At 44.9% G+C, this 26,344-nt stretch overlaps 1 protein-coding gene across 10 annotated transcripts in view; it reads left to right on the top strand.

The window, feature by feature from the left end:
- Nucleotides 1-11,471: 11,471 nt before the first annotated feature.
- The window catches only part of LOC121449150 (zinc finger protein 45-like), a 24,810-nt gene continuing 9,937 nt past the window's right edge, over nt 11,472-26,344 (top strand). Inside the window, exons 1-8 of one of the 10 annotated variants that reach the window (XM_041653395.1) lie at nt 11,472-11,562; nt 13,005-13,075; nt 14,358-14,471; nt 14,581-14,641; nt 15,321-15,361; nt 17,135-17,280; nt 17,364-17,490; nt 23,502-26,097. In XM_041653395.1, coding sequence (XP_041509329.1) covers nt 17,418-17,490; nt 23,502-24,826 — 1,398 coding nt within the window. In that variant the 5' untranslated portion in view covers nt 11,472-11,562; nt 13,005-13,075; nt 14,358-14,471; ... (2 more) ...; nt 17,135-17,280; nt 17,364-17,417 and the 3' untranslated portion in view covers nt 24,827-26,097. Of the gene's footprint in view, nt 11,563-13,004; nt 13,076-14,357; nt 14,472-14,550; nt 14,642-14,940; nt 15,008-15,320; nt 15,362-15,797; nt 15,870-17,134; nt 17,281-17,363; nt 17,491-23,501; nt 26,098-26,344 lie in introns of those variants that run through there. The other 9 variants (XM_041653392.1, XM_041653401.1, XM_041653393.1 and 6 more) reach the window with 9 other exon arrangements.

The raw sequence follows: 26,344 nt of genomic DNA, 5'->3' as shown, positions 1-26,344 counted from the left end.
CACATACTTTTCAACCCAACTCCACCCCTTGGGTCAATGCTCTGAGTGCAGACAGCACTTTCTGCTTTCTCTGCTGGCCCTAGAACAGAACCGCAGTCCTGAGACCCATAGGACGTGTGTTGTGTGTATCTGGCGTGGGTCTCCTTTACAGGGTCCTGAGTAGACAGTGACTGAAATCCGGCTCCTTCTTGTCATCAAGCCACACATGTAAAGCAGCCACATATGGGCTGGAAGCACGGATGACCAGACTCGCATGGGCTGTCTTCTCTCCTGGATTATGTCTTCCCCAGACTCAGCTGTGTCCCAGGAAGACAACAGGATGACCAAGGCCAAGGTGAGTTGAGCTTTTTCGTTTGTTTTTGTTTCGTTTTCTTTTGAGACCGGGTACCACTAGATAGCTCTGACTGGCCTGGAACTTACTGCATAGACCAAACTGACTTTGAACTAACAGGCATTTGCCTGCCTCTGCCTCCTGAGTCCTGAGATTAAAGGCGTGTGCCATCACTGCCTGGCCAAATTGGGCTTTTTCTAAGTTTCAAAGTATTGTCTAACTGGTGGTGGTGATCACCAGCCTGGTCTACCAGGACAGTCAGAACTGTTACACAGAGAAACCCTGTCTCCAAAATACAAAAAAACAAAACAAAACAAACAACATCAAGAAAGTGTAGTCTAATTTCTCAAGGATTCTGACATCTTGCTTTTTTCTCTGGGGAAGAATAGAGGGGAACAAGAGGTGTTTGAGAACTGGTTGGGCAGAGCTGGAGAGGTGGCTCAGCAGTTAACAGTGCTGGCTGCTCCTGCAGAGGATCCAGGTTCCATTCCTAGCACCCCAAACATCTGTAACTCCAGGTTCTGGGTATCTGCTGCCCTCTTCTGGCCTCTGCATGCAGTGCATAGACGTGCATGTAGGCAAAATACTCATATACATAAAATAACTTGTTTGTGAAACAAGAACCTGTTGCTAAATGCTTATTAAACTTTTTATTTTAATATATATTAATTTCTTTTTATTTCTAAAAATTACCTCAAGGGACTGAGAGATGGTTCAGCAGTTAAGAATGTTATTGTAAAAGACCAAGTTTGGTTCCCAGCAGCCATGTGGTGACTGCAATTCTGCATAGCTGCGGTTCCAGGGGACCTGACTTTCCTTTTGCCCTCCATGGACACCAAGTATGCATATGTTACAGAACCATATAGGCAAGCAAAACACATGCACATATATATATATATATATATATATATATATATATATATACATATACATACATATATATATATATAATAAGAATAAGTAAATCTAATAATCACCTTGAAATTGGATAAATGAGCCCAGTATGGAAAAGCGGGAAATGCTGAATAAACCCACATTTACTGTCATTTTGCTTGTAAAACACCCAATTTCTGTTGTTGGGATGTTTTACTCTTTTGGCTTTTTTGGGGGGCCCCACCACCCAGCTCCCAAGTAAATCAATCTCAGACTCGTGAGGTAGGACCAAATATTACTAGAACATTCGTTAACACATTAAAACTGCTAAACTATTTAAATATCTGTGGATAGAAAAAAAAATCTGTTGCAAGTACCTCTTCCATGATAGATCATGTAGATTCATGGGAGCATGATGTCATTGAAAACATGGAGTAAAAGCCAGAAATCTCAGCACTGAGAGTCAAGCAGGAGGATTGAAACTTTGAGACCAGACTTAGCTACACAGTAAGACTCCACCTGTTAAATAAAGAGAGAGAGAGAGAGAGAGAGAGAGAGAAAGAGAGAGAGAGAAACAGGATTTGAAATACAGCTCAGTGACAGAAGCCCCACCTAGAATCCCCTAGTGAGGGGCTGGGGTGTGGCTCAGTGGTAGAGCCCCTGCCTAGCACAAGGATGGCCTTGGATTTTATATTCAGTACTGAAAAAAAGAATTAAGGTGTATAATATTGCTTGAAAAGGTATAATTTTAAAGTTTTATCTATACTATTATTACAAATAAAGCATTGTGTCATGGAAAAAAGAAGAAAGGAAATTTGGGGGGAATATTATTTTAAGGTGTATGCTTTTTGTTTATGCTGCATTTGTTTAACTCTATGAAGCTGTGATTTTTTTGCCTGTCTAAAACACCTGATGGTCTAATAAAGAGCTGAATGGCCAATAGTGAGGCGGGAGCAAGGATAGGTGGGGTTGGCAGGCAGAGAGAATAAGTAGAAACCAAGAAGAGGACAAGCAATGCGAGAACAAGGGGAGGAAGATGTCAGGGGCCAGCCACCCAGCCAGACGTGGAGTAAGAGTTAAGTAAGATCACAGAAGTCAGAAAAGCAAAAAGCCCAGCAAAAGGTAGATGGGACAATTTAAGATAAGGTAAGCTGGCTAGAAACAAGCCGAGCTAAGGCCAGGCATTTGTAAGTCAGAATAAACCATATTTGGTCCTACCTCCCGAGTCTGAGATTGCAGGTGTGCGCCACCATATTTGGTCCTACCTCCCGAGTCTGAGATTGCAGGTGTGCGCCACCATATTTGGTCCTACCTCCCGAGTCTGAGATTGCAGGTGTGCGCCACCATATTTGGTCCTTGTATTTTAAAAAAATCAAACAGGAAGCTGGGTTTGGTGGCTTAATCCCAACACTTGGGAGGCAGAGGCAGGTGAATCTCTATGAGTTCAAGGCCAGCCTGGTCTACAGAGTGAGTACCAGGACAGCCAGGGCAAATACACAGAGAAATTCTACACACACACACACACACACACACACACACACCCTCAAACAGGATCAGTGACATTGTCTCAGTGGGTGAAGGTACTTACTTGGTGCTAAATGTGATGACCTGAGTTCAACCCCAGGACTCACATGGTGGAGAGAACTGGCTTCCCTAAGTTGGCATCTGACCTCCACATGTGCACCAAGGCGCACGCGTGCGCGCGTACACACACACACACACACACACACACACACACACACACACTCACCAACCCGAAAATAAATTGGGGGGAAGGCTAGATCTCATTGTATCTCTGGCTGGCCTGAAACTAAAAAAAAAAAATTGCCTGCCTTCCAAATGCTGAGACTAAAGGAGTGCACCACCACACCAATCGCGAAAAAGTTTCTTTTAAACAAACCATGAAAACTAGCATTTAAAATAACTTTAAATGGATATTTTTACAGCTCCAGTACCACCTGCCCTGAACTTCTCTTCTCTGTGGTCTCCATTATTACTGTAGCACCCATTGTAAGTAGAGACTGCAAGTTCATTTCCTGGCCGCCCAGACCTAAATAATCACACAGAAACTATCTTATAATTACAACACTATTTGGCAAATAGCTTAGGTGTATTCCTATCTAGCGCTTACATCTTAAATTAACCCATTTCTATTAATCTGTGTATCACCATAAGGCTGTGGCCTGCTGGTAAGGTTCCAGCATCTTTCTCCTTCTGCAGCTACATGATGTTTCTCTGACTCTGCCTTCTTTCTCCATGCATTCATTTTAGTTTTCCTGCCTAGCTCTATTCTCCCCTGCCATAGGCTAAAACCACTTCTTTATTAACCAATGGTAATAAATCATATTCACGGCATCCAGAGGAGAATCCCACATCAACCATTGATCCGTTTTACTTCTAACAGTTTACTTCTTTTAAAATGTCATAAATGGGATCCTATGGTTTGTAGCCTGTTGAATCTAAGGCTTTTCACTTGGTGTAATTCTTTAATTCACCCATCTTGTATATGTGTCTTTGTGGGGTAACTAGTGACTGAACCCAGAGTTTCACATATTAAGCAAATATTTCCCCACTCAGCTTTATCCCTCATCCTATCATTCCCATTCTTTGCTGGATAGTATTCTTTTTGTGGGTACACCACATTTCTCTATTCTTTCACCACTTTGAACAGTGTTTGGATTTCCAAATTTGGTGATTATGAAGAAAGCAGCTATAAGCACTTCACACCATTTCATATATAATCTAACATTTCTTTTGGATTCATAAATATCTAAGACTATTGATGGGATATACAGTAGGACTATGTTTAACTTTACAAAAATCTTTTAAAAATTTTAAGTTCTGTATGGGTATGTCTGTCTCAGTGTGTGTATGTGCACTTTGTGTGTGCAGGTGCCACAGAGGCCAGAGTCCTAAGATCCCGTGGATCTGTGGTTATAGGTGGTTGCAAGTTGTTGGACATGGGTGCTGGCACTGAGTTTGTCCCCCCCTTTGAGGTTTGTTATCAACTAATGCATTTCAGCTAACTTTGCATAAGTGTGAAGTCATATGAACCTCCAATTCGCTGCCCTTTCTACACTGAATCTACCACACTTATGTGAATGATTCATGTGTTTATCTTTTACTGGGCTTGGGGTCTCCTGATGTTCCTGTTTGATGTTTTGCCAGATATTGTGTAATCAGAGCTGTTCAAAATCAACAGAGTAGCTTCATATGATTCACTGGAATCAGTGTGAGTCTTCCAGCTCCAAACTATTCCAAAATTAGACTCCTCCTCCTTTTCTTTTTTATATAGCAAAAAATATTTTACTAAAACATAAGATTTACAGAAGTTAATCCCAGCACTCGGGAGGCAGAGGCAGGCGGATCTCTGTGAGTTCGAGGCCAGCCTGGTCTACAAGAGCTAGTTCCAGGACAGGCTCCAAAACCACAGAGAAACCCTGTCTCGAAAAACCAAAAAAAAAAAAAAAAAAAGATTTACAGAAGTTTCCAGACAAGGCATATAAACTAGTCACAGACTTTCATCTTCTTTGCTTGTGAGGGGAATCTACACTTGACAGCAAAGTCACAACATTATTAGTGAGGGCTGTGATGTTTATTTAATGTTCTCACTTTGGTTCAGACAATCAAGCCTGTCCATCTATAGCATCTAAAGTTAGACTTGGCTGGAAAGCACATTCTAAAAAGCTGGTTAGCTCCATTTAACTGCAATTAAATCCCATAAGAAGGGGGAGGGGGAGGAGACCATAAAATTAAAATAAAACTATTTTCCCCCTAAAAAATAAAATAAAACCACACATACTCCTGGCAACTAACCCTGACAACTACCTTTATTCACAGTGCTTTGTATTTAAACCATAACGAGGAAATGAATTCAAGCAGAGATCCACAGCTTTTAAACATTTCACAACAACCCGGAGGATACTTCTAGCCTCTGCTCACCAAAGATGAAGGTGCCTGGGCTTTTATTCTGGAATATTTCTAAGACCAAAACCACTGAATGCAAGGAAAAAAGGAAAGAAGTCTTTACAGAACAGGAGAAGTGATAGATGCTTGGTGATCTGATTGACTTTAATGTTATTCTTGGTACATAGCCTAGTTCATGCTCTTGGTGTTTCTGTGGCTTGGACTTTTTTCATCTTCCACTGCTTGACTACATCTGTAGCAGGCTCTATTAGACTGCCAGCCCCCAAATCATAATATGGAGACTTATTAATTCTGAATGCTCAGCCTTAGCTTAGGCTTGTTTCTAGCTAGTCTTTTTTCTTTAACTTAAGTTATCCCATTTCTAGTAATCTGTGTGCTTCTCTGAGGCTCATTTACCTTATCTATGTACTGTCCATCCTGCTTTCCTGCTTTTCCTGTGTCTGTCTGTCTGGCCTCCAGCAGGCTGGCCCCTTTTCTCTCTGCCCGCCAGCCCTACCTACTCCTTCTCTGCCTAGCTATTGGCTGTTCAGCTTTTTATTAGACCAATCAGATGGCTTGGGCAGGCAAAGTGAAGCAGTACATCTTTACATCATTAAACAAATACAGCATAAACAAAAGCAACACATCTTTATATAGTTAAACAAATTCAGCATAAACAAATGTAACACATCTTTACATAGTTAAATAAATATTCTATTCCACAACATTTCCCCCTTTGTCTAAATAAAAAGGTTTTTACTTAACATAATAAAACTATAAACAATAAGAACAATTATCAAGTAGGAATTACATTTACAACATCCAGTGCAAGTGTTACAGCTCTGAAGAGAAAAAGGCATCCTGAGTTTTGGAAGCCAGGCTATATCTATCTCTGTGAAGGGAAGGTATCCTCGATACCTATAGCTCTGAAGAGAAAGGTATCCTGACTGCTGTGTTCTGGCTGGGGATAGATCTCCCCAAAGGATGTAGCAATCCTGTTCCTCTCCTAGAGAGCCATTACAGTCCAGCTCTGCACCACTCTGCTAAGAGAGTTTTCCAGAAGAGATGTCAGTTGCTTCTATGCTCTGGCAAAAGTTGTTACTTAATTGCTTCACTCTGCTAAAGGGAAAACCCCCATATAAATGTAGCAGTTGGCTCCTGCTTCTTCAGGAGTTGTTACTTCTCTTCTCCATCCCATTAAGGGAGATTCTACTCCACTTTGGCAAAAGAAGGTCTTCACCCAAAACTCATTTAAGAGATTTATTGAGAGGAATCCAGGAGAGTGGCTGCCTTTGCCAGGGTTGAGAAGATCAACTTCCAATTGAATAGGCACAAGGCTTATCTAGGACTTCTTAGGAGCAGAAGGGATTGGTTGGTTTTGTGCTCAGTTGGTCAGGGGCAGAGTGTTTCTTTGACTCTGGTTTCAGGGTCAGAGTGTTGCTTTCACTGATTCTAGTTTCAGAGGCAGGGTGTGTTTCTTTGGCTGGCTCTTTCCCCCTATATCCAGTCCATTTGCATTTGGCAAATTCAGAGAAAATGATCCATTATTTATCTTATCTTGGTGAGTCCAAAGTTTTGTACCTAATTTACTTCTATTATAACTAAGAAAAACTGTAACTATATCTAGTCTTCAACTGCATCAACAACCCCTGAAGTATATAATATTACCTAAGCAAACAGGAAGTGTAGTGCAAGCCACTTCCAAAACTATAGAAATGATAGAGACATCTGGCTGTTTGGATAGTCATCCAAAGTCCCTCAGCAACATTGGGGCATCTATCTTTGGCTGACAGGTCTAGAATATCTGACAGACTTTTCTGTGAAGTAGGAATTTTGAAGGATTTCCCTACCTTGTCTTGGGAAAGTCTGGTAGTTACTTTCCTTTGTTTTCTGCATGTCCAGTTTAGATGGTATACTGTCAGCAGTTGAGGCAAGGGCAATTTCCTGCTCAATTGGCTAGCTTTGCCACATTGAAAGCAAACTCTATGTGGAGGTTCTTCAATGCCTGTCTGATGCGGGAGAATTGTCTGTATTCTGTCAATCATGTTTTAAATAAACACTGATTGGCTAGGCAGGAAGTATAGGTGAGTCAACCAGACAGGAAGTAGAGGCAGGGCAATGAGAACAGGAGAATTCTGGGAAGAAGGAAGCCCATTCCCCCCACTCCTGTCCAGACACGGAAGAAGCAGGATGTGACCTGCCCTGCTGGAAAAGGTAGTGAGCCATGTGGCTAACATAGATAAGAATTATGGGTTAATATAAGCTACAAGAGCTAATAAGTAGCCTGAGCTAGTGGGCCAATCAATTTTATAACTTATGGCCATCTCTGTGTGATTTTCTTTGGGGCTTGCCGGCTGTGGGGAACTGGGCAGGACATAAACCCCAACAAGCTGGTCCTGCATGTTACACCTGTCATTCTTTATCATCCTTTTATGAAATAGATTGGTGTTGCCTGGAGCAGGCATATCTCAATGTCATGAAAAGCCTTAGGTTATTGAAACATCTTAAGTGCCTTATTCTGTAGGTCTCTGAAGTGTTTGAAGATCATCTATCTATCTAAAATTTACCTGTTTAACTATGAATACACGACTAACATAACTACAGATTTGATTATTATAGATGACTAATTATTAATCTGTACTTCTTAATTATACATTACATTTTTAAATGAGCTGCATAAGCACAATACCCCCAAACAAGAGTGGAGACATATGCATAGTATAACAAAAATAACTTTAAATCTGTATCAATATACCAAAATCCATACCAATGTAAAATATTTGAGGTTAATAGTTGTCTTTTTATCCTGTATCCCCCCATAAACAATGACAAACATTCATAACTCACTGAATGACAAAACCCACCCACCATACCTCTTGGGAATGTGGGCAAAGAAACCCTGTCTTGAAAAACCAGTAAAATAAAATAAAATCCAAAGTCAACACAACATCATACAGGATCCACACTGCTTGTGTATTTCCCATCTTTCTGTGGCTTTTTTCCTTTACATTATTTTACTTTATTTTAAACTATTTATTTTTTCTATTTATTATTATAAAATATTATTTCTATGACTATCTATACTCCTTTTCTTTCTTAAGCATCTACACACATTTTAAAAACACACTGTTGCCAGTTTAGAGTTTCTTTTCAGTCTGGACCTGCTTTACCATGTGCCTGCAGCCTTTTCTGACTGTGTGAGCCAGACCTTAACCTGCTGAGTGGCTCTGTACTGGCAGCTATCTCTGCCTTGCTGAGGCCTGTGAGAACCAAGCGTTATGTCTGATTGGCCTGGGCAAGAGCTGCATTTAACAGGGAGCTGTGTTTAACCAGGAGGTGCATTTAACAACCCCAGCTCCAGAAAGTTGGTGCCTGCACTATGGCAGGCATTTTTACTTAACTTATTGTTTCTATTTAACATGCCAAGTGATCAAATGCTCACTCTAGGGCAGAGCTGCACCTCTGTACACTACGAGCACCAGGCTACCAGGAAGCCATGTCATTTTTTGTTTGATTTTTCTTTTCATCCCCCCCCCCCCGCATCATTCTTAGGCCCTACATAGAAATATGTGCCCTATGTTGGGTGCCAAATGTAGCAGGCTTTCTTGGTCTGCTGGCTCCCAAATTAAGACAAAGAGACTTATTATTAATTATGAACGCTTGCCCTTAGTTTAGGTTTGTCCCACTAGCTCTTATAGCATATTAATTTGTTTCTCTTCATCTATATTTTGCCTCAGGGCTTTTTACCCTTTTTCATTCTGTATGCCCTACTTTCCTGCTTCCTCTGTGTCTGGCTGGCTGGTGTCTCCCTCTCTTCCTCCTTCATTTTCTCTCAAGCCTAGATTTCTCCTCCTACTTATTCTCTCTGCCTTCCAGCCCTGTCTATCCCTCTACTGCTTAGTTATTGGCCATTCATCTTTTTATTAGACCATCCAGGTACCCTAGGCAGGCAAGGTGAAACAGCAACGCATCTTTACATAAACAAATACAACACAACTTTACTTAGTTAGACAAATATTCTATTCCACAACATACATCATTTGCTAATGGGGGCACTAAACAAAGCCTGGATTGATAGCAGAGCTGTGTGGATCTGCAACACCAGGCACCACTTACCTTTCAAAATATCTAAACGTATTCTTTCCATCTTGTCTACCGTAGGATGACAAATATTGGTCATGAAATGCACCTTAGGTACTGATAGTTCCAGTTTAAAAGTCCGTCTCTCAGAGGGGAATCCTGGGCCCAGCAATGACTACAAGAAAGGAACAGACTTGCTCTCGTCTGGTTCTGCTTTAAGGCCAGGAATTGGTTCTACCAGCACACCTTGGGTTTCCTTGGTGACGCCGTGGGCAGCTCAGCCATCTTCTCAGATCCAGGGCTTGTCCCTGCTTTTGTCTCTGGCTCTTCTCATCCCCCTTTTCAATTTGCTTCTCAGTAACATTTAGAATCAGCTTTGTGATTTTTAAATGCAAGCTCTGGTTTTGTTTGGGACTGTACTGGATATATAATTAATTTCTGGACAGTTAACACCTTAACAATATTGACTGTTGCAGCAATCAATACAGTATGATTTGCCCAGGACTCTGGGTTTCCTTCAATAGTTTTCAGCATAGAGATTCTGTACATATTTTATTCAATTTATACATAAGCATCCCACATTTTTGTGCTAAATTAAATGATTCAAGTTTTCTAACTTCATTTCCAGTTGTTTGCTGCTCGGATGTCGAACTCCAGTGGACTGTTTTATTTTGGGCTTGTTTGCCACAACTATTCTATGGGTTTCTTGGGATTTTCTCTGTGGATAATCATATCATGTGAAAACTACTCTTTTTCCCTTGCTGCTCTGTGTGCCTGTTACAGCATCTCCAGTGAACCACACACATACTCCAAGATTTGATTTGAATTAAAAAAAAAAACAAGCACTTTTGACAGTGGTCCTTGGGGATAATTTAAAACAAAAGTTCATCTTGTGGATTGATAATCAGAAGATGGGGGGCGGCAGGAGGAGGGAAAGGGGAGGGGTGTTACGGGAAATCTGTCACCGGTCAACTAGTTAACTGAAAGGAGCATTTTTCGTCCAAGAGACAGGGTTTTCATTGGGGATGGATGCGACCAAGGGGAAGGTGACCCTTTAGAGGACTGAGCGAGCAGCGGCAGGTGTAAGCAGTGGCTTGTGACTCGGTTCTGGGTCCCCATTTGTCCTTTAATATTTGTGCACGGATCTTGCCTGATAATAAACCGCAAAGCAATCGTTTATCAGAGGGGAGAGGGAGACGGAGAGTTTGAATTACCAGTGTGCCCGTGTTTTGGAAGAGGCAGCATGGCAGGAGGTTAAGAGATGGTGGGGTGGGCGCGTCTGTGAGGTGGTGGGTGGATCCGTCCAGATATCTAGGAGGTGTGGTGTTGGTCAAATCCTTATGTCACCCATGGTTCTGGCTTACCACAACTTTAGTTTTTCTAAAAATAAGAACTTTTCTGATATTTGAGAAGGACCATGCTTACAAAATTGGCTAGATAGAGCTAGTGACTTTAAAATAGGATTGTCTTTTCTTAGAGTCAGGGTCTCACTATGTAGCCTGGGCTGGCCTGGAACTCGATATGTAGACCAGTGGCATAATGTCCTGCTAATCTGGACAATTGAAAAAAAACAAACACTATAAGAACTCTTCAAAATAAAAAAATACTCTTCCGTACGTGCAGGAAGTGTACATTAGGACTGTATTTAAAGACATTCTGTCCTGCTTTATCCGTTTTAGTATCACAGTGTCACATTGCACAAGTCTTCATCGGATTCCCCGGTAATTCCTTGAAGATTCTTATCTCCGCAGTGGTTTGCTTTCCTCCTTCTTTCCCGCATCCAACTGTCAGGCGTGCTGTTTGGGGACTATTTACCTTTAAGACTCAGGTATATAAGGGAACGCTAGGGACAAATTAGTGCCTGTGAGGTGAGGACTCTTAACTTTTCCTCTAGGGTCCTGTGGGAAGCGACAACTTCAGAGGCAGCCTGGCGTCGTGGCACACGCCCCCAGCACTTGAGAGTGGGGAAGGCTGAGGCGGGAGGATTACTGTTGAGTTCAGTCCGGGTTGCATAGTGCGGACCAGTGTCTCGCAGATCAAATAAGAATTTCCGGGGAGGAGTAGGGGAATAGTTGTGTGGCACGCACACAAAGCACAGAGTAGCTACACTCGATAAAGCGAGTCCACGATCGGGTTTCCTCACCTCTACAATTCCACAGTGTCTGGCCCGCTTGTAAGTGGGCGCGCTGACGCGGTTGCTTCTGGGAATTGTAGTCCGGATTCTCCGACACTGGGCGCGATTCTGCATTCTGGGAATTGTAGTTTAAATTCTCTGCCTGTCGCCTGAGCTATGGCTGAGCCGGGGCCTATGCGTAGTATTCTGGGAAGTGTCTCCCGGTGGTTTCAGTTAGCACCTGCTCCGCACGCCTCCCGTGAGTCTCCTCTCTCCCGCACCTTCCTCGACTGAGCCCTAGATCTGGAGGTTTGCGGGGTCGGAGGTGGGCGGCCGTAGGGGAGTCGGCTCCAGGTTGGCTGGCCGGAGTGCAGTGAGCCGCCAGTGAGCCCCACTCCATCCCGCAGAGATCATTGCACTGACAGGGTCTCTGCGTGTGACCGGGTCATTCTCCTGCCTCAGCCTCCCCAGTACTGCGACGACAGGTGTGAGCCGTCACACCTTGCTTCACTGCTGTCGCCTGGAGTTGGGGAGCGAGGGCCATGCTGACAGGGTTGTTTGGGGGATTGATGCAGCTAGTGTCACCGGGCCTTGAAGGTTCTATGACTCACACCCATAAATGTAGGGAACCGGGATAGGTGGAGGAGGTACTTCGCGAGTTGTCATAGACTCATAGACGGACACGTCTGTGGTTTTTCACGATGTCATTTTATTGGACGAAGAGAAGGTCACAGCTATTATCAGTTTCGTTGGCTGCCACCTTCCAGGGAATCTTGATTTCATTTGGTAGTTAAACCATTAATCACGGGTTCTTTTATTCCCATCTTAATAACTAATAATAAATCTCAGACCATGCATTACTCTGCACACACTTATACATACACTTGTGCACAGGTTACGGAGTGACTGATGAGAGGGTTAAAGATGTTTCAGCATTCAGAGAGGTTCCCTGAAGTCACATTGTTTGTACAACGAGATTGTGTGTGTGTGTGTGTGTGTGTACACACGCACATGCAGGTGTGTGAGCCTGCACTCTCACATGCTGCACTGTGCATGTGGAGGTCAGAGAACAATTCACTGAAGACTCCCAGGAATTGGACTCAGGTCACCGAGTTTGGTGACAAACACCTTTTCCCACTCATCTGTCAACACAAGTGTTTCCCCTTGCTTTAACTTTTTTTTTTTTAAGGCAGGGTCTCTCTATGTAATTCTGGTTGTCCTGGATTTTGCTAAGTAGACCAGGCTGGCTTCAAACTTGGAGATCTGCCTGCCTCTACCTCCTGGATGCTAGGATTAAAGGCATGTGCCACCACCGCCTGGCCCTTTAACTTTTTAATCTTCTCTGTTAGTGTAGAAATGAAAGCCTTGAACTGTTCATGTCATGTGATCCTGAGCTCTTCTTGTGAGTGTTTATTTCTCTAAGCTTTCAGATCTCTCACTGGGGGCAATTTCAGCTGTAGGGCGTGTTCCCGGACCTCCTTCCACTTCAGGGAGTGCTCCCGGACCTCCTTCAGCTGCAGGGGGTGCTCCCGGACCTCCTTTTTGTCTCCATCAATACTGGTTAACCCTGTACACCTTCCCTATACTCTTTAGAAAGGGGGAAGGAAGATTGTCTCCAGATTGGTGGGCAGGAGGGGACGGTTTAACTGCTTTGTTGGGGATGACTGCCATGGTATTTCACAATATTCTTCCTTTCCACAGCCTGACCTCTCAGCATGGATTGAGTGGAAGGTGAGGTCATGATTCCTTCAGCATGGACAGCAAAGTTCCTGGTGAGTTGATCTGGCTTCTGTTGTTTTGAGGAGTCTCTCTGTGTAGCCCTGGCTGTCCTGGAACTCTGTATATCAGCCATGCTGGCCTCAAACTCAGAGAGTTAACCACCTCTCCTTCCAAGTGATGATACTGAAGATTATGTAACCACACCTGGCATATTTTTCTTATTTTAATGATGAAGGGCTTGAGGTCGGTAGGATAAATTAGGGCTTCGAGGTTGGGTTGGAACTTGTATAGCTCAGGTCTATGGCCTAGGTTCATAGCTTCCTGAATATATTCTGATCAAGGCATAGAACTGCCTGGAATTGTAACCAGAGTTTTAGAGCCAAAGTCTTAGGAAACCCAATTGGCTAGGCTCAGTTGCCTGTCCCAGTCCGACCAAAGAGACAAGTAGTGGCAAAAAGTAGAGAAAGGAGACTGAACTGTAGTGGCCGTTATTGGGACTTACAGATGAAGGGGTCCAGACGTTGTGGTACTGACCCGAACTCTAGGTTTAAGTAGGGGAACAGGGGCCTGCAAGATGGCGCAGCAGGTAAAAGTGCTTGCTGCCAAGCCTGCGACCCGTGTTCAACCCCCAGAATATAGATGGTGGGAGGACAGAGTCACCTCCTGCTGCAGGTTGTCTTCTGGTGGCCACACACGCGCCCTTCACACACTACATTCGTGGTCCTCCACCTTCCTGATGGTGCAACCCTTTAGTATAGTTCCTCATGTTGTGGTTTTCCCCAACATGCAATTATTATGTCACTACTTTGTAACATAATTTTGTCACTATTCTGAATCATAATATAAATAATTGATATATAGGCTGTCTGGTGTGCGACCCACAGGTTGAGAACCGCTGCTCTAAAAAACTGTAATGAAATAAATAAATAAGGAAGCCTCAGGGCAAATGTGTACATAACTAAGCAGCCCTGCTGCATCTCTCTGTCCTTGTTTCGGCTCAGATCCCTAAACGCGGATCCATACATCGTTAATGGCTGGCATTGCCTCAGGGCACCCCCGATTTGTTATGGAGTGTCCCTTCTCTATCATAGCCAATTGTTCCTATCTTGGAACAGTTAGTGTCACCTGGTCCATCCATAGTTAAGGTGAAGGCTGGTTGGGATGGTGACTCATCGTGGTGCCCTCAGATGAGAGCGCTGATGCCAGCTTAGGTTGGCTTGGAGCAGTTCCTTCACCTCTGACCTCTCTCTGCGCTTGTATCTGCCTCTGCCCTTTCTGTCACTGTCAGCTCTCATTCTCTCTCTGTGACTCCTGTCCATGTATTTTTGTCATTAGAGGCAACAGAGAGACAAAGCTTGGAATGCTGGCTGCGGGATGAAGCTGGGATCGGGGACCCCACCTGCCTCTGACCTTGTGTGTTCATAGGTGCAGTAGCTGTCATCTTTGTTGGTAAGAACACCCTACAATACCAGGTGCCTCACCCAAGGTGCTGCCGCGTGTGTTCACTTACTTCCCGTCATAACCGTAGGACCACTTTCTGTTTCTGTCCCTTCTATAGCTGAAGATGCGCACAGCAGGTTAGGTGTTGGGACCGAGGTCACACAGCGGTTTCATCACAGGTAAGCATGAGGAATCTTCTGGAGCAGTGTGCTAGCATGCATGTGCTACATGGATAGCCCCTGATGTGTCAAACAATAGCATGCTAGATATTATAGTGACTTTTGGGATAGGGTCTCACTGTGGAATCCAGGCCAACTTGAACTGAAAGCAATCTTCCTGCCTCAGTCTCTCCTGAGTACCAGAACTGCAGGTGTATGACATCACACCAAGCTCTTGTTTCTGCCCAGCAAATATGATTCCTGTAGTTTGTTAATTTTAATTCCGTTGATTCTAAAAATGTGCCTACATTATTTCCCAGAGGCGGGACTTCATCCAGTCGTCTCTGTTTCCATAGTGAAGTCTTCCATGGCTCTCCTCTTAGCTCAGTGAGTTTGCAAAATGGCATGATTTGAAAAGCTGGCCATCCGTGCACTGATTCCCAGAGCACTGACTTGACCACCATTCCCCACTGACTCAGAGCCCGGGAAGGGAGTATCTGCTCGGAGCAAACAGTTTCTCTCCTAAGCAGGTCACTCCTGGCCAGGGGTTCTCAGCTGCAGGGGCGAGTGCTGTCTGAATCAGCCTCCCTGAGGAGGGAGCACGATTGCTATCCACAGCATGCTGCCATGGGAGCTGGCTGGTCGCACCCTGGCCAGATGTTGATGGCTCTTTTCTCTTCCATCAATGCACCTTCCTAAGATGCAGCTGTTCGCTGGGAGAACAGAATGACCAAGTACAAGGTGAGCTGGACTGACTGTTTTGGTTTTTTTTAATTCTCTCTCTTACGTTTATTGGTTTATGTGTTGTGTGGGTGTGGCTGTATACAGGTGTACATTGCCACAGTGTGGTGTGCATGTGGAGGTTAGAGGACAACTTTGGCTCTCTCCTTCTACCGTGTAGATCCTGGGGCTGGAACTCAGTGTCCCAGGCTTAGTGGCAAGCATCTTGACCCATGAGCTGTCTCACCAGCCCCTAAATTCTCATCTCTTTTCTCAAAAGTTCCACATATCTCCTTGCTTCTTAGGAAGTATTAAGGAGAATTGCTGACATTTGAGAAGCCCTGGGATGGCAGATGTCAGTCACCCTGTGACACTTAATTTCTACTTCCTTTTTATCACTTTATAATTGGATGAATAAAACAATAAAAACAAGGGCTGGAGAGATGGCTGCTCTTCCCGAGGACACAAGTTTGGATCCCAACACCTCCATCAAGTAGCTCACAACAGCCTGTAACTCCAGCTCCCTGAGGTGCGATGCCCTCTTCTGACCTCTGAGGACACCTGCACTCACACAGCACATACACACCCCATATACACATAAGTACAAATAATAAAGATGGTTTTTAAAAATATAAAGATAAAATGTAAATATGATTGGATGAACAATCGCAGACTAGAAAAGCCCGCGACAGCATCATTCAGGTTGTGACTCTGCTATCACACACAAAGCTAGACAAGAATAAGAGGGAGAATATCTGCTACATGGGTGCTAACGGCTGGCAATACGGGCTAGAAATTAGCCTGGCAGAGCACTTGCCCTGCTCGTTCAGTGCCTGGCTTTGCTCCCCATCAGTGCAGAACAAACACTAAGCTTAACGTGGTCAATAGAATTTTACATATGGCCTTAAGTTATATACTTGTTAAAATAGAGGGACAGGCAAAGTGCCAAAGAGAAATGAACATGGGGCTGGGGGCCTAGCCTCATGGGTAGAGTGCTTGCCTTGCATGCATGAAGCCCCAGGTTCAATCCCCAGCACCACATACACCAGTCATGGTGTCACTGGCGATCCCAGCACTCGGGAAATAGAGACAGAAGGACTAGAGTAGTGCAGGGTCATCCTGGGCAATATCAAATTCGAGGCCAGCCTTAGCTATAAGACCCTGTCTCAGAAGAAATAATAAAATACATAGAGGAGAGGGGCCTGGTGGTGCACATCTTTAATCCCAGCACTTGGGAGGCAGAGGCAGGTGGATCTCAGTGAGTTCGAGGCCAGCCTGGCCTACAGAGTGAGTTCCAGGACAGCCAAGGCTATACAGAGACACTCTGTCTCAAAACAAACAAACAAACAAACAAACAACCCCCCCACCACCAAAAACACAAAGAGAAATAAACATGGTTAGTAAACTCGTGAAAATATAGTAACGCTGATTTTGAGCACATGTGGAGCTCAGAGGACAACTGGCTGGAGTCAGTTCTCCCTTCCACCACGCGGCTCCCAGGACTTGAACCTGGGATGTCTGGCTTAGCAGCAAATCCCAAATTTGCTGCCTCTTGTTAGCCCAGTTTTTTGTTATAGGTTCAATGTTGTCTATGGCATGAAGAACCAAGGGTCTTTATATTCATTTGAGGGAAAGAATATGATAGCCAATAAAGTTGAAAAGGAAGTTGGCCTCATACACTGTAACTTTAAAATGGAATATTTGTTAATGTTGCAGTTTTAATGCTTAAGAAAATGGACAATTGAGTTCCGTATAAAAAGTGGTCTTTTTGTTTGTTTTATGTTTTTGAGACAGGGTTCCATCCTGTCCTGGAACTCAGTATGGCTTCCAACTGACAAGTCATCCTCCTGTCTCAGCTCCATGTACTGGCATGGGACACTGCACCCCACACCCAGTGTCTGTGGGGCTGCGGGTGGGACCCAGGGCTTTGTGGATGCCAGGCAGGTACTCCATGCCCGTGCTCCATCCCAGCCTCAGCTACCCTTTGTTGCAAGATTCAGGGGGCATGTGTTTGGTGTTGTAGGAGGCAGTGACATTCAAGGATGTGGCTGTGGTCTTCAGCGAGGAGGAGCTGGGGATGCTGGATGCTACCCAGAGGAAGCTGTACCGTGATGTGATGCAGGAGACCTTCAGGACGCTGCTCTCAGTGGGTGAGGATGGTTGTGTAGCAGATGGTGGCTCCCGCAACATCTCTGTGGCCCTGGCTGTGCCTGCAGCTCTTGAAGGGGTCTCAAGATCTTGAATCATTGTGAGATACAGAGCTGGATTTTTCCAGTGTTTCTCCCCTGGCTAATAATGTGTGTGTTTTGTACATGGAGCACAGGAGGGCAGTGGGATGCTGTGTTTTTGTGCCTTCTCTAATTTTAATCACTGCCACACATGGAGCAAATAGATGAACATGTTTTTTTTTTAACATTAAAAATGTTCACTTTGTGGGGCTAGAGAGATGTCTCAGGGTTAAGAGCACTGGCTGCTCCTGCAAAGAACCTGGGTTTGGTTCCCGGCACCCACATGGCAGCTCACAATCACCTGTAACTCCAGTCTCATGGAGATCCAACTCCTTTGTCTCATCCCTCCAGACCCTAGACATGCACATAGTGCACAGACATACATGCAGGCAAAAGATTTATACATGTAAAATAAATAAATCATAGATTAAAAAAGTTCACTTTGTGTGCGTGTTTGTATGTATGTGGCGCACACGTGCTATAGCTTATGTACGAAGGTCAGAGGGCAACTTGGGGAGTTGATGCTCCTCAGGGCTTCAGGCTTGGCAGCAGGTGCCTTTCCCTTCAAAGTTGTCTTGCTGGCCTCTTATGAGCAACCTTTAATGAAATAAAAAATAGGGTAGAAAAGCCAAATGTGGCGCCACATACCTTTGATCCTAGCAATCTTGAGGCAGAAGTGGACAGATCTCTGTGAGTTCGAGGCCAGCTTGATCTACATGGTGAGTTCCAGAATAGCCTGGAACTTTGAGATCCTATCTCGAAAAAACAAGAAATGGGGGTGGAGGGTAGGGATAATCAGAGCCCTTGGTGGTAAGTTCTTATTGCAGCAAAAACTATAGCCTGTTGCCAAAAATGTGTGAGCCTCTAAAGGGAAACATGTACGCACGTGCGTGTGGGTGTGCGCATGCACACACACACACAAGCACTCTGCCAGGAAGATGTAACCCTAATACTGTTTTCACTTTTTATCTGGGCAAGGGCTCCCTAACGTGGCCAGGCTGGCCTTGTACTCAAAGTTTCCCAAGCAGGCTTTGAACCTATAACCCTCATGCCTTAGCCTCCCAAATGCTGGGATTACAGGCTAGCGCCACCCATCCTGGTGGAAAGGGAAACTTTTAAATAACTTATGCTATTGTCTGCATCTTTTGTGTCTTTTACACAAAACGTATTTCTTTTGTTATGATACAACTAGAATATTGGAAAGCAGGGCAGAAGGCCAGAGGATCACTTTGTGTTTGAGACTAGCCTGGGGCATAGAGTGAAACTGTTGTCTCCAAAAGTGATTTTTTTTTAGGTCATTTTCTTCTGCTTCATCTATATTTGATTGTTCAAGTCTTGCTGTTGTAGGGCTACTAGTTTTTATTGGTGTCGTGTTGCTCTTTGTGGTGTTGAGTGTGTTCTTACCTTGTCTACCCATCTTTTCCTCTGATTGGTGTAATTGGGACTGTCTTTGTCTCTGGTGATCAATCTTCCAGGTGCCAGTGGATCCAAGGCTCAGATGGTTGCTCCTCGTGGTGCAGTCAGGGCCATGGTTCCAGTCACCCTGGAGGTCACTCTGTGTTCCTAGAGGTCTCTCAGCACTCCCTGGGGTTGCTCTGCAGTACTGGGGGATCATTGGGGCCTGCTCCCACAGCGGTTGCTTGCTTGGATCTGTTTCTGCTGAGGTTGCTGCCTTGGGCCTGCTCCAGCGGAGGTCGCTGGTTCATGCCCGGTCCTGCAAAGGTCTCTGGCTCGGGCCTGCTCCCTCAGCAATGGCTCCCTTGTACCTGCTCCTGTGGAGGTTGTTAGTAATTCTATTCTTTATAAATCACCGAGTCTCAGGTATTCTATAAGAGCAGCTAGAGGTGTCCAAACTTCAGACACTGTGAAACAACATTGCTAGCTACAAATATGTTGGGCCATATTCACCCTCCATAGGCTGGGCACAACTGTCCTAAGGCAGAGACATTCCAGCGATAACTGATTACAGTGTAAAGGTGCTGGTCTAAAAGAAACATCAAAGAGTTTGCCATAGCAGCATCAGTTGCTATGTAGATTGCCGGGGGTGGGTGCTCAGCAAGGAGAATGTCTGCTGTCTGCAGTGGTGGAAGATGGCAGAAGGTTGCAAGTCTCAGCTCTCTCATCTGTAAAGAAATGGTAGTGATGTTTGCACTGCAACATGGGGGAAGTGGGAATTAACAGAACAGTGAAGGTAAAAGTCCTCAGGACACTGCCTCTACCAAGCCCAGACCGAAGGGACAGTCCTGACCCCATGGAACTGTCTCCTGAGTGAAGAAAAACATCTTAAGGCCTGGGTGTTAGCAGTACAGATGTGCTTAGCACACACAAGGCCTTGTATTTATTGCTCAGATTGCCAAAAATTAAGTCTCTCTCTCTCTCTCTCTCTCTCTCTCTCTCATGCACGCACACACTCACACCACACACCACATAATATAAAACACCTAGGGGTTTTATATTATTATTATTATTTTATTTATTATTTTGTAGTGCTGAGACCTAAACCCAGGGTTTATGCCTATAATATTTTGTTACAGCATCTGGAGACTACAGTGACCAGATAATGAACTTTAACATCTATCTATCTATCTATCTATCTATCTATCTATCTATCTATCATCTACCTACCTACCTACCTACCTATCTGTCTATCTTCCTCATCTATCTATCTATCTATCTATCTATCTATCTATCTATCTATCTATCTATCTACCTATTTATCTACCTACCTACCTATCTTCCTCATCTATCTACCTACCTACCATCTATCTATCTATCTATCTATCTATCTATCTATCTATCTATCTATCTATCTTCTATCTATCCATCCATCTATCTACCTATCTACCTTCCTCATCTATCTATCTATCTATCTATCTATCTATCTATCTATCCATCATCATCATTATTATTATTATTATTATTATCTATCTATCTATCCATCCATCTATCTACCTATCTATCTTCCTCATCTATCTATCTATCTATCTATCTATCTATCTATCTATCTATCTATCTCCTTCCCTACCTTACTATTTCCTTAAGGCAGTACTGAGTACATGTGTGTGTAGATATTTGTGAATGAATACAGCCTGAAGAATTTCGACATCAGTACCTTTCCAGCACACAGAACACCTCTGAAATATTCCAGTTCTGTCAGTGCTCACCACCAGCCACTAAACGTAAGTCCTGGGGCCCCAACCCTTGGTGTGGAGCTCTGCGGTGTGGCCCGCAGGACTGTTTCCTGGCATCCATCACTTTTACTGTTTGTTTTCTGACATGGTGTTTTCCCTGAGTCTACTGATTTCTTTTTTAAAAACACTTTTAAAAGTTTTTTTTTTTTTTTAACACACAGGGAGAGAGAATGAAGTTTCAGAACTAACCCATGGAGTCCCAGGGTCCATTTCTGGAGCATGATTTGTCCTCTGTCCTTTCTGGGCTCCTCTGGACATGCCTCTGTGGTCACCCTGCTAGCACTGGAGTGACCTTCCGGTGAAACAGGCAGGGAAGCCATCAGGCTAAGGGCTCTCTGTGAGTTGGAGGCTAGCCTGATCTACTACCAAGTTCCAGGCCAATAAGGAACACCACTGATACCTGTGCTTTAGTACTGACAAAAGTCACATGCTAACCAAGACCCTGCTTTAGTACTGACGAAGGTCACCTGCTAACTCCCTGTCTATATAACAAAACACAGTTGGCCATGCAATAGGTAGAACTGTGTGGAGTTTGTTTTCCAACCTCCCACAAAGAGGATGCAATGTTTCGGTTAAAAACATTCTCGTGAGCACAGTATATTTTTTTTAACGTTTCTTTTGAAGCTCAGCTTTAAGGTTTGTTTGTATGAAGTATGTTTATGTGTGAGAGTGTGACCTGAGGCCAGCGCCCTCGGAGCTGGAGTTACAAGCGGCTGTGCTGCCTCAAGTCGGTGCTGGGAACTGAAGAACACGCTTAGCTGTCAGTCATCTCTCCAGCTCCTCGAAGGTCATTTAAAAAAATGTTTTATTACTTAATGTGCTTGGTTGTTTTGCTTGTCTATCTGTGCACCAGGTACATGCAGTATCCTCTAAGGCCAGCAGAGGGCATTAGATTCCCCTGGAACTGGAGTTACAGATGGCTGTGAGCAGCCTTGCAGGTGGAAGGAATCAAACCCAGGACCTCTGGAAAAGCAGCCAGTGCTCTTAACCCCTGAGCCATCTCTCCAAGCTCCTAAAGGTCATTAAAAAAATAAAGACAACTTTAGAAAAAAATTAAGAAAAAATGCTTATTAAATAAATATGGTGATTAAATCAAAGAAAGGACATTGTGCCATGTTCCACCACTCCACATATATATTTTCCCCTCATATTTCTGCATCCAAAGGGGGGTGAAATATCAGTTTAAAGGGATACTAATCATGTAAATATTAATTTAATTTTTTTGGTGTGTATACATGGCTCGCCAGCATGTATGTCTGCACCAAATGCATGCTTAGTACCAGCAGAGGTCAGAACACGGCATCAGATCTGGGCCTGGAGTTAGATGGTTGTGAGCTGCCATGTGGGTGCTGGGAACTGAGCTGAGGTCCTCTGGAAGAACAGCCAGGACTCTTTTCCATTGAGCCATCTCTCCGGTTTATGTAAGTCTTCAGTGGCAGCTAGATTTTTCTCATTTTCCCAATAACTTAATTTCCCTTTTTCTGTTGCTTGCTTTTGTTTTTGGAGACACTATCCTAGTAGTCCAGAGAGGTCTCAGACTCACTGTACCTTGAACATGTGACCCACCTTCTTCCTCCTAAGTGGTAGAATTACAGGCCCTGGCCACCTCGCTCAGTTCATTATTGTCTTCACTATGTTGCCCTTGACAGGACTAGACAGGCCTCAAACTTACGTCAGCCTCCTGTCTTTGCATCCCAGATACTGGGATCATAGGCAATCTCCGGTCACCAGAAGTGGCCCAATTCCCATCTTAAAACTGCATCTTGAGGCTTTTAAAACAGATAAGATAATTCCCAACCCTGTAATCTCAGCTACTCAGACTGCATTTTCAGAGGAAATTTGGTAGACTGTCTGAAAACGTGTAAAAGGGCCAAGGCTGTAGCTCGATGGTAGAAGGCTTGCCTAGCCTGTGTGGAGCCCTAGGTCCACTCCTGAGTCCTGAGCAAACAATGCCTGGAGTCCTGGTATAAACCAGCACTGCTGAGGTGAGGTAGAGACAGGAAGATCGGGAGTTCAAGGTCATCTTTGTTGATACAGTGAGTTCAAGGCCAGCTTGGGACGTCAAAGACCCTGTCTCAGAAAAGATTCCACAGGATTCTGTGGTCCTCCCTTTGCAAGGCAAGACCATCTCTGTAAAAAGATCTGCACGATGCATGGTCCAGGAACGCAGGGATTGTTAGCGATTGGCCATCCACCTCTGTCCTTCCTTCCTTCCTTCCTTCCTTTCCTTCCTTCCTTCCTTCCTTCCTTTCTTCTTTCCTTCCTCCCTTACTTCCTTTTTTCTTTTCTTTCTTTTTTCTTCCTTCTGTCCTTTCTTCTTTCTTTTTCAAGATAAACGTTCTCTGTAGCTTTGGAGCCTGTCCTGGAACGGACTCCATAGACCAGGCTGGCCTTGAACTCATAGAGATCTGCCAGACTCTGCCTCCCAAATGCTGGGATTAAAAGTGTGCACCACCATACCTGAGGGGAAAAAAAAAATCTTTTTTTTTTTTTTCCGATGGGAATACTTTCCTTGCTCTAGTGAGGACAGAGTGTCAACTTGTCACTCCCCGGTGATGCTCTCTAGTGCCCCTGGCTTCTAGGGTGCGGGGGTGAGATGACAGACACAGGATGTTAAAGGGAAGGGGACCATTCTCTGGTCCAGTGAAGCCTTAGGCTGAGGTCTTAACTATATAACTCTGGCTCCAGTCAACAGAGCATCCACACGCCCTGCCTCTCTCTGAACTCTCTTTATGCTTTTAGGAGCCAGGAGTCTAAATGAGACGGAGTTGCTTCAGGAGGTAGGATGGAGGTACCTGCCGCACGAGGAGCTTTTCTGCTCACGAATCTGGCACCAAGTTACAAGGGAGTTAACCCAGGGTCGAGACTGCATGGGGAACGCTGGAGAAACTGGCTCTCCGTTGGAGAAACAGGATGGTGTCCAGAGTGAAGAAGCCGGCTTCAGTAAACATTCCGGTCGGAATTCGCGGCTTCAGCTCCACTGCGGAATGAGTGGTGGTGAAGATCCTTCTAAAAAGGGGGTGAATGGGGAAGAAGCTAGCTGGGATTGTCATCTCGGGGTGAATGGGCAAACCCACGTGGGAGAGAGGCGGTACCAATGTGAGGAGTGTGGCTACTCCTTCTGCCGCCTGTCGGGTCTTCAAGCTCACCACGTAAGGCACACGGGAGAGAAGCCGTACAAATGTGAGGAGTGTGGGAAGGGCTTCACCCGGGCCTCGACGCTTCTGGACCATCAGCGAGGCCACACTGGAAACAAGCCCTATCAGTGCGATGCTTGTTGGAAGAGCTTCTGTCACAGCTCAGAATTTAACAATCACGTGAGAGTCCACACGGGCGAAAAGCCCTACATATGTGAGGAGTGTGGGAAAGGCTTCAGCCAGGCCTCGCACCTTCTGGCTCACCAGAGAGGCCACACTGGCGAGAAACCCTACAAATGTAGCACGTGTGGGAAGGGCTTCAGTCGGAGTTCAGATCTGAACGTTCACTGTAGAATCCATACCGGAGAGAAACCCTACAAATGTGAGAAGTGTGGCAAAGCCTTCAGTCGCGTTTCAATTCTCCAAGTCCACCAGAGAGTTCACAGCGAAGAGAAACCGTACCAGTGTGCAGAGTGTGGGAAGGGCTTCACGGTAGAGTCACACCTCCAAGCCCACCAGAGGTCCCACACCGGAGAAAGACCCTACCAGTGCGAGGAGTGCGGGAAAGGCTTCTGTCGGGCCTCCAATTTTCTAGCTCATCGCGGAGTCCACACAGGAGAAAAACCGTACCAATGCGACGTGTGTGGCAAACGCTTCCGGCAGAGGTCCTACCTCCACGACCACCACAGGATCCACACTGGCGAGAAACCGTACAAGTGCGAGGCGTGTGGGAAAGGCTTCAGCTGGAGCTCCTACCTCAAAGCCCACCAGAGGGTTCACACTGGAGAGAAACCGTACAAGTGTGAGGCCTGCGGGAAAGGCTTCAGCTGGAGCTCGAGCCTCGTGATTCACCAGCGAGTCCATGCTGACGATGAGGGTCACAGGGATTCCCCTGCACCAGAGGACACCCCCAGGAAACACACTCTATAAGATTTTATGATCTGCGACAGTAACCGCAGAAAGGTTGAGCTTCATCCTGAGGTTTCTAACTATCCTAACAGAAGGGACCAGGTCTGTTTGACAGAAGCAACATTTCTTAAGCTGCTGGTTGCCACCCCACGTGGGGCTGCAGAACCGAATGTGGTGGCCACAAGGTATTTATAAACACTACAAGCTTTCTACATACCCAGTGGCCAAAACCTCAGAATTCAACAGTTAATAAGGCTGAGGGGCTTCTGGCAGCTCTTACCCAAGCCGGGACTCACAGCGCGAGCCCTGGCACCTCACTGTCACCACCCACAGTGCCCGTGGGCTGCTTGAAGTCCCTCTGCTCAGGGCCGACATTGCTATGAATCACAGTGCTTTCTACTCTGCGCACAATTTCTGCTCGCACAGAAGCATAATCGTTTCCTTACACTGTTTTCCTCTTCTCACCCCTGGCACTTCAGTATCAGACGGGTTTAGCTGCAAATCTTGCTGGGTCCCAGCCAGCGTGGTTTTAAACAGCCACGTAGCTACTCTTAACAGAAAGTGGCCCACTGCTTTCACCATTAATAAAGTATCACTTATTGGAATGGTTCTGAAATACATTTCTTCCTGATTAACAGTAAACATTTGAGATGTCCACTTACACTGTGTGCCTCTGTACGCAAGCAATGCCCAAGACACCTCCTGCCTTCAGTAACTCTTAAGTCAGCTTTGAGAAGAGCCGTCATTTGGAATTTTTTATTCAATCTATCTCTGAATAAAGTTTCTGTAAAATTGTTCCTAGGAGGCTTGAAGGACATGTTAGTTACACACACAGGCCGGTTTCCCAACCCCGTGGAACCTGTGTACCAATGTCTATCAAACTGAAGGGCTTTGTCCATTGGTGGCTTCAGCAGTCAGGGGATTGTGGCCAGTGTTTCGGCACACTTGTCCTTCACTGAAATATCTTTGTAGGTCGTCACACATGCACAGACCTCAATTTCATTGCTTCCTGAATTTTGATGAGTGTCTACACTTCTGTGGCCATCATCATCAGCTGTGTGTTTCTAGTCAACAGAAATGTGCCCCGTGGCATTCCCAGTCAGCCCCACCTTCAGTCCAACAAGCTTTCCGGCTTCTGAGCTGCAGATGCAAATCACAGCCGTTCTCGGGGCTCATATAGGTGCAGGGTGTTGGTGTAGAGTCTGACCTCTCTCTCGATTTATTCAGAAAATATTTGACAAAACTCAGCATTCATTCAAGATTAAAAAAATACACAGTGAGGTAAGAGGTAAATATGGAGTTCCAATAAAATGATTTCAGTGGAAACGTAGACAGTAAGGCTGACTTTGTTATGTCATGGTAGACTTGGCAGATGTTTGCTATGGGGTGGCTCCCACCTAGACATCTAAATTTAGCATCCTCGCTGAATTCTTCTCTCTCTTTGGCCCTTGACGATTTCTGTATTGTTTATTTTTCCACAAAAATGTCATAAACGGGACCCTATCCTGTGTGGCTTGTTGATCTAGAACACTATCCTGT

This window comes from Microtus oregoni, unplaced genomic scaffold (assembly GCF_018167655.1).
Source record: "Microtus oregoni isolate MIOR12 unplaced genomic scaffold, Mior012 000006F_ref0000085, whole genome shotgun sequence".
Lineage (NCBI taxonomy): Eukaryota > Metazoa > Chordata > Mammalia > Rodentia > Cricetidae > Microtus > Microtus oregoni.
This window is presented reverse-complemented; position numbering and strand designations above follow the sequence as displayed.